The 8,752-nt window shown below is 42.2% G+C and overlaps 1 protein-coding gene across 1 annotated transcript; it reads right to left on the bottom strand.

Moving 5' to 3' along the window:
• Window positions 1–165: 165 nt before the first annotated feature.
• Window positions 166–8,341, bottom strand: slc25a1b (slc25a1 solute carrier family 25 member 1b). Its single transcript, XM_029515104.1, has 9 exons — window positions 8,041–8,341; window positions 4,132–4,239; window positions 3,407–3,506; window positions 3,090–3,228; window positions 2,846–2,930; window positions 2,503–2,607; window positions 2,244–2,359; window positions 2,090–2,163; window positions 166–1,719 (listed from the first exon to the last, which is right to left on the bottom strand). Exons 1-9 carry the CDS (start codon window positions 8,138–8,140, stop codon window positions 1,605–1,607), a joined length of 942 nt encoding a protein of 313 aa, XP_029370964.1. The 5' UTR covers window positions 8,141–8,341; the 3' UTR covers window positions 166–1,604.
• Between the last annotated feature and the right edge of the window lie 411 nt (window positions 8,342–8,752).

Below are 8,752 nucleotides of genomic sequence, written 5' to 3'. Positions count from 1 at the left end.
TGTGTTTCATGTTTTGGATGCAAACAAGATAATTCTATAGAGTCTATAGCTGTGAAATAAATGTGTAAGAGTAAAATGTGCTTTCATATATCAATGTGAAATGTAGCAACAGGAAATGAAAACGCTCAACGTATGTGTACCTGTGCTGAAATGAACAGAACAATGTTAAGAGTCTGATCCAATGTTTATTTGTGAGCATACATATTAGAATAATTAGACCAAAGGCACAATACTGTGTTAAGCTACAGGAAAACGTTCATGTGATATTATGAAAACTCATCGGATATTTAAATATCCATAACACAGGTCTACGTGTATGCAAGGCCCAATATAACATGAAGCCAAAAAAGGAAGCTCAAAGTAAACAGAGGCCATGTGATGAGCACAAAAAATTAAATCATTGTACTGCATGTAAACATGTCAGAATCATTAACTTCAGTTAATAACAAGGCATTGTACATTTCCAAGCAGCAGTTGGCACATTGGGTAGTCAGTTGATGCAAATATTAAAGGCAATTAATATTACATAGTTAAACATTAAAAAATTATAATAATCATAACAACTGAAATCAAAGCCCTCTTAAACCTCTCATGCTCCATGGAATGAGATGGAAGGCACTAGTTATGGCACTTCTTAAAACTGGCTTCTTTATGCAATTAAGCATAAATTCCTACTAACCATTAATGGACTGTTAGCTAGAATAAACCATCAGGCACTGGTGCAGTGTGTGCACCTGAGTACACATTTAGAAAATAAAAACATGTAGTGACTAAGTCCCTAAAACATTCAATCATTCTTAATCTCAAAAGATCTCAAAATGAATCAAATCTTACACAGGCACTTTTTTATAGCGTCAGTCTAGCATGTTAATCAATTTAAAAAAATCTCTGAAATTTAAAAGTGAACCCTCTTTACTTTAACTCAGCTACTGTTGTGTGGAAACGTGCATTTGTAAATATGTATATGTGTCTTAAGGCTTTTAGTTCTTGGTGCACCTTGAGCTCTGCAGTATGCGATATCTGAATACCAACTGTTCCAGTTGTAGAATGAAAATAAAGACTTTGAACAGATAAAAAAGAAAAAGCTAAATACTTGTACATAAAGAGGGTTTTAAAATGTTTATCTGTGGTGTAATTTCTCATTTTGAAGTAGAAGTTTTTGCCTGAATCACATGATGTTGGGTCGGGTCACTGAACTCAACGAGCTGCAGGGGAAACAAATTTCTTTGGGTTGACATAATTGACACAATTCCCCTTTTTTGATTCAAACTGATCTAAATAAATGCCCCCATTCTTTGCCTGAGCTCTTAATTAAAACCCCTCCCCACCTCCTCTGGAAATTAAGAAGACAAATCCCCAGTGTAAGCAGTCTGACTTTGCAATTTGGTGTTTTTGGGGACAGAAATCGCTTCCACTTGCAATAGCAGTGTTATAAATAAAAGTCAAGAACATACCAATCCCTCTCGTTCTGGAGAATCATGCAGAGGTAGATATTCGAACCTAAAAGCAGTGCTTTAAAGGAGATTGCTTTGGGCTCTGGTTTATGATGTGGGCGGCCCGTCCTTAAACTCCTGTGTATGTAGCACTGGGGGGGTTGTCCCATTTCAGTCAGTCTTCCAAACCATGTTCAGAACCTTGATGACTTCCTCGTAGATGATGAAGACAATGGCCACGTCCAGACACACCCGGCCGAGCCGAGGAACAGTACCTTTGTAGAACCTGAGCGGAATAAAGGAAATGAAAGGAAAGGTCTCACACTGGTCTGTTAAAGCTGTAAATTTAAATTACAAGTCACACATGACAGTCGTCATTATTTCCACATTAAGGTTAAAATGTGAAAAAACAGGTTAATGGATGAAAATGGGAAGAGATTTTAAGAGGCACATAGCAGAGTCCACTTCTTACAAAGACTTTAAAGAGGATTGGAGATTCAACTGCTGTTCTTTTAATTCAGTGTAAAAATGATTGAAGGTGGTATCTGTCACCTTCGACATGGCAGATCAAATTATTGCTGAATTATCAATTTCTAAAGTGTTATGCCTTCACAGGACAAAGCCAGCTGTTGCTAACAGCCTGTATCTGAACTTACGCCATCGGCCCCTCGTGCTTCATGATCTTAACGGCACAGTCCATTGTGCTTTTGTACTTGTGCGCTTCGAGACCCTGTAAACACACACAGACACATGCACATCAGTCACTGACCTCGACACTGAATTAGAAAAATAATGAACATGAGAACCAACCTGCATTCTGGTTTTAATGACGTCCAGGGGAGTGTTTCCAAACACGCTGGTGGCCCCAGCGACTGCTCCAAACAGTCCAGTTAACAGAGGGTTAATGGCCTTGTTGGGATCACCGCCTTCAAAAATGAAATTATTAATGAAACTATCAAATATTTGTTATTATTTATCAAAAAACTAAAAGAAATGATTGTGATTCTTTGGTTGTATTGTATGGTTTCCTGTGTTGATTGGAGTCATTGAGAACTTTCTTCAGCCCCACCTTTGTACCAGTTCCTCAGGGAGGTCATGACGTAGAAGCGGATGGCCTGGTTGGAGCCTTGTTTCAGCACCGTGGCCGTCAGGCCCTGGTAAGTCCCCTTCAGTCCTGCAGATACATCAGCGCCATCAGTCATCTATAAACAGCATTAATGTGGCAGCTTTCTGTTTAAGTTTAAAGCCACCAACAGTTTAATTAAGGAGGCTGAGGAGGAACATTATCCTCTAAATAAAAGAGGTGATGAGTCCTTTTATTCTTGTAAAGTCATTCAGAAGTGGAGCCAGGCCAGTAGGTGGCAGTATAAAACAACTGACCCTGCACACATACATTAAAACAGTGTCCTCACCCTGAGAGCGGATGATCTCTCTCACCCCGTGGAAGAAGCCCTTGTACTTTGGGTTTGCTGATGTCTGATCATGGATGAATTTGACCTAAAACGACACCAAAACTTTGGTTAGTGAAATCTGCAGGTTTTAAGGTTTGAGATAAACAAGTCACGCTCAAAAATGCAGGCGATATATATTCAGCATGGACAGAATATGGACAGCTGCGGCGTGAGGAAGGTAGCTGTTGTTGTTTTGTTTTTTTACCTTCACCGTCTCCATAGGACAAACAACAACTACAGCTTCAGCCACTCCAGCTCCCAGACCACAGAGGAATCCTCTCCTGCTGTCCAGTTTTCCACTCTCATCACGCATCTTATTACTGAGGAACTCAAACATCCCAAATCTGCAAAAGAATAAAAAAACAAAAACATGATTAATAATCAAACCCAGAAAATAATATATTTGAATAGAATTTGATTCTTAATTGTCGTGCAAACAGGACGATTCAAATCTCTTTAATCAGGAGTAGCTGTTTGAAAGCGATGAAGAGTGGTTTTATTGCATGATGTGCATTGTGGTACCTGACGGCTGCTTTAGGTATGGAGCCGTACAGCAGCGAGCTCAGACCTCGGTACAGACCCCTCACCCCATGACTGTTCACCGTCTGCTTCACACAGTCGGCTGCAGGAGAGCAGAGGAATAAGGCAACATGAACAACAAAACAAGACGCTGGTTTCTTGCGTGCACACCAAGAACCCAGCTGAGCCAATAAAATCTCAGCTGATGTGATGCTGTTTTAAAATGGCAACATTCTGGTTCAGCCTGAAACGACAAACCTTCAGTCAAACATGGCCAAAGTTCACAAGCTGTCAAACAGATAAAGACCAACTTATTACCTAAATACACACACACCAACACACACACCCAATTGCACAGCGACACAATGTTCCCACATACTATGGATTATCGATCAGCTGCTGAACTCTACAGACTCCTGTAGCTTTGATACTTTGGACTTGAAACTGTGAAATGAAATCAACATAAATTGATAATTAACAGCCCGTTCCTGCTGATTGTGTAACACTGCGAGTCAGAGGGGCCGACTGTGTGTAGAAAAAGTGAAATTATGACAGGAATTTAACTTTAATGGCACCGATGTGATGTATTAATGAAGTATTTGTCTGGAATAAAACACAACACATCCCTTTATCAAAGTTACATGAAGGAAACTGTGTTTTTCTTCTGCAGAGTTTAGCACTGAAGTGCTTCCTAATCGTGGATTAAACTGAATTTTCAGAAAACTCACCGATGCCTTTGTACTTGGGAGGATTGGCCTTTTCATCCAGCTGCAGCTGTGTTTTAACGTACTCAGTGGGGAAGGTGATGCAGATCTCGATACCTCCTGCAATCCCACCTGAAAAATCATGACCAACCAAAGAGCTGAAGCACAATTCAGGAGACAATCACAAACTTAACACAACATGCACCAAAAACTATTGCAAACACACAAAAACAGCACAAAAAGGGTCTTCAAAAAAAAAACTGACTTTTTTTTTTTATAAATTAACTTTGATTCTTTTGAAATTTGAGAAAAACAAGAAATATAATGTTACTTAATAAAAAACTTCCAGATGAACTGATGGTTTTCAGGTTTTAATAAATGACTTATATTAAATATGAAATCAGCATTTTTTAAAATAACTGATTAATGCTTGATATTAGAAGACAAAATAATTAACATTTAAAAAAATGCAAGAAATATAATTATTATTTATGATGCAAATTAATAACATAATAAATTGAAAATGATGCAACAAATCATTAACTGCATTTATCAAATATTTTTATCATCATTTAATCTTTTTCTTTTAAAAGTTCAGAAAATACTAAAACCATTTGCCTTAAAAATAGGTTCATAAATAAAAAAAAAAAAAAACGAAAACTTTAGATGAACTTGAATACTGTGGGTGAAAAAAGTACAGTTTAAGTTCATGAGCTGAATTTGAAGTTGTGTTTAAGGTTCACACATAACAGCCATCAGAGGAAATGAACACCTTTCATTTCCACCTTAAAACGCTGGCTGTCACACATCTGCCGTTCAACAGCAAACAGGCAGCCTGCAGCCTGATTGGCTCGGCTGACACAGTGTGATTCTGCCCCCAGTTATTGCCCCCACCCCCATCAGGCCCTGACTCAACTCCAGGGGGCTGTGGCCTCCAGAGCAAATAGAGGTTTCCACATTACAACAACACAACAACACACACAGAGGCCTTCAGATGGTGGTCTGAGCCTTCCAGTGCAACACGTGACCAACGGAAGAGGAGCTTTAACTGAAATAAGACTACGAGTAAACTTTATTTATGGAGAATCTTTAAACAATGAAAGGTCACAAAAGTGCCTAAAAAGTCAAAAATCAGCAGAGTCAATGTAAGAGAATGAAAAGATGAGTAAAAATATCAGGAAAAGCTCTGATGAATGTGTTTTAAGTCTGCGCTGACATGATTTCCTGGTCCAGGAGGCCCTGACTCCGGCACTCAGTCCCCTTTGGACTCAGACAGAAGACCTTTGACCAAAGATCTCAGCGCACAAACTCTGACATCAACAACCAGTTTGTGAGCTGCAGGTTTGTAATTTGTCCGGCCATCTTCAGAGGAGGAGTGAGGGGCGGAGCTAAGCCTGGGTGATACAGGGACATTTTCCCATCGACTACAATACAATCTCTTTAATCTATTGTAATCTCTGACACTATTTTGGTGCAATTTAAATCCATAAACCTGCTTTTTCACATTGATTTCAATGCATTACAGACTTGCAGCCTGAGCCCACTTTTACCTACAGCGAGGCTCTAAAGAGGTCCAAAAGATGAGCTCTTTTATGGTCAGCAATAAAACCTATAATTCAGGGCGCCATGACGCACGGTACATTTTTTAAGACTGTTGCAGTGATCCAAATAAAAGCATGCAAAACAGCGTGTCTTTAAAAGCAAAAAATAAAATAAAACAAGAATAAAAGATGATAAAAACAGGAATGAAAAGGTCTGCCTTCAGGCTCGAGGGCCTTGAGCAGAAAAGAAATGCTAAAATGGGGAAAAATAATGAAAGAGTAAAAGACTAAAATGTTTGTTGGCGCTTTAACATGCACTCATGCAGAGAAACCACAACACTGCAATCAGACATGCACGTCAGGCTGAACTGGCTGGAAATCACAGTGTCCCAGCTGAAGATGGAGCAGTGCTGGTTAGGACACACCCAGGCGTTTGTTTGGTTGGAGCCGAGTTAGTCCTGAACCAGAATCACCGTCCACATCATCTGCACACACACACACACACCTCCACGTAGAACCTGCCTCACGTCCGGGTACTCAGGCTGGAAAAAGATAACACAACCAGTTTATCAAGTCGAGCACGAATGGAAACTTAACTGAAACTGTTTTTTTTTTTTACAGAGAGGGAGGGAAGTGGGACGGACTGTTCCAGACAGCGTTCCAGAATGAGGGAAGTAGAAAAGGCTCAGGTGTGAATTATAACTAATGCCACCTGTGACCGAAACACCTGTCAGTCCTGTTTGCCATTTCACCGTCAGCCATCTTGATTTCTTATTTTAAAACAGATAAGGGGCCAGATTTGGAGGAGAAGGTGGACCTGATCTGCTCTGTTCTCCCTCCTGATTGGGTGGTACAGCCTGTCAGTCACACTGTAGCCCCCCCAGCCCCTCCCCTCTAAATGAAGCATCATTTAAAAAAATAATCATCATGTTGTGTTGAAGACTGTAAACTAGAGACTGAGACCATAGACTCATCAGGGAGGAGGAGGAACATTTTCCCATAGACCTCAACACAGTCAGCTGTTTCTCCAAGCGGAAGCTAATTATTCAGGTTATTTCTGATTAGAAGACCATCACATCAACATCAAACATCTAATATTTCCATAAAATCTGACTGCTCGTCACAGAAACACTCAAAAAAATCAGAACTTCTCTTTGTCTAATTTTCACTTCATCGTCACAGTTCGGCATTTTGAGGATGTTTCTGAAACTACAGAAGATAAAGTGAAGTTCAGATGAGTCACTGATGCTGTCTGATTTAAAGGATTAGTGGTTAGATTAATCCAGACTGACGCCCATGAAGCTGAACCCCTCCCCCTGGGGGTCACCGGGGTCAACAGGAAACAGCTAACCTTTTGAATTTGTGACGTCAGCTCCGCCTGCTATCAGTAATCATTGTCCCGCAGTTCATGTGTGGAGGCAGCATCTGTCACTGATTGACTCATGAGACGACAGTCCAGACCTCAGGTGGACCAGACCACCAGAACCACGTGAGTCCAACAATAACAATCTGTCATCATCAGCGTGGACTTCAGTCAGACAGTACCAGACCAGGCCGGTCCAGAGCGGACCGATGTGGACCGGCAGGCTGTCCACGAAGTCCTAAAGTGTCTCATTGTGCTGTTTGTCTCCATTTCTAAGTTTTATGTTACTCACTGGACAGACAAACTATTTCTCCTACATGTGCCGGACTCTGCAGGACTCTGACGGACTCTGACGGACTCTGACGGACTCTACAGGAGTCTGCAGGAGTCTGTAGGACTCTGACGGACACTGCAGGTCTCTGACGGACTCTGCAGGACTCTGTAGGACTCTGACGGACACTGCAGGACTCTGACGGACACTGCAGGACTCTGACGGACTCTGACGGAGTCTGCAGGACTCTGTAGGACTCTGCAGGACTCTGACGGACTCTACAGGAGTCTGGAGGAGTCTGCAGGACTCTGACGGAGTCTGACGGACTCTACAGGAGTCTGCAGGAGTCTGCAGGAGTCTGCAGGACTCTACAGGACTCTACAGGACTCTGCAGGACTCTGACGGAGTCTGACGGACTCTGACGGACTCTGACGGAGTCTACAGGAGTCTGCAGGACTCTGTAGGACTCTACAGGAGTCTGCAGGACTCTGCAGGACTCTGACGGAGTCTGACGGACACTGCAGGACTCTGCAGGACTCTGCAGGACTCTGTAGGACTCTACAGGACTCTGCAGGACTCTGACGGAGTCTGACGGACACTGCAGGACTCTGCAGGACTCTGCAGGACTCTGTAGGACTCTGTAGGACTCTGACGGAGTCTGTAGGACTCTACAGGACTCTACAGGACTCTGCAGGTCGCCACATCAGCTGCAGCTCCGGAACTAAACTTCAGCCAACTTCGTTAACGGAGCTCCTTACCGGCCAGGATCGCCTTCCCCGGGTGGGTCAGCTTGGCTTTCCCCGCCGGAGCTGCAGCCGCAGCGGACAGGCAGCGAGGTCTGGGGAACGGTCCGGACATGATCCGGATCCTGGAGTCCAACTGTCGGAGGAACCCGCAGAGCTCGGTGCGGAGCGGAGCCGGCCGTCGGGCTTCAGGTCCCGGTGTGGACCGGACTGAGGGAGTCCTCCTGACAGACCAGTTATCTCTCTCTCACACACACACACACACACACACACACACACACACCCACACTCACACACAGACACACACACACTCACACACAGACACACACACAGGCTGATAGCGCCAAGTCAGTGTTCACGAAGGGCGGGGCTCACACCCGCCATTTTTTTTTAAGGTGGACCGAGACTTTAAAACTCTTCCGTCCACTTTAAATAGGAAAGTTGATCTGTAGGGGGCGCTGTTTGTTTGCACTGCAATAACTTATAATTATATACTTAAACATAAAAATAGGATACACTTCATATTTTACATATAATCAAGTTTAAATATATAGAAAACACCATTATACAGTCTATCCTTATGTACCTATTCACAAATTCTATCTTTTATTTGTTTTATTAAAGCCACACCCTTCACAACACACTTTTATACCCTCTAAATTTACATAACAACACGGAAGATAAATAGCATATTTTCTATACCTTATTTATGTTACATTCGTTTGTC

This window comes from Echeneis naucrates, chromosome 12, assembly GCF_900963305.1.
Source record: "Echeneis naucrates chromosome 12, fEcheNa1.1, whole genome shotgun sequence".
Lineage (NCBI taxonomy): Eukaryota > Metazoa > Chordata > Actinopteri > Carangiformes > Echeneidae > Echeneis > Echeneis naucrates.
This window is presented reverse-complemented; position numbering and strand designations above follow the sequence as displayed.

What these genes read in the sequence shown, in the direction of transcription:
- slc25a1b (XM_029515104.1), bottom strand. Translation starts at nt 8,140, where the DNA reads ATGTCCGGACCGTTCCCCAGACCTCGCTGCCTGTCCGCTGCGGCTGCA. An exon ending in GGGGAAGGCGATCCTGGCCG is followed by an intron (nt 4,240 to 8,040) that starts GTAAGGAGCTCC and finishes ATGATTTTTCAG; the next exon opens with GTGGGATTGCAGGAGGTATC. An exon ending in CCTGAGGAACTGGTACAAAG is followed by an intron (nt 2,360 to 2,502) that starts GTGGGGCTGAAG and finishes TCATTTTTGAAG; the next exon opens with GCGGTGATCCCAACAAGGCC.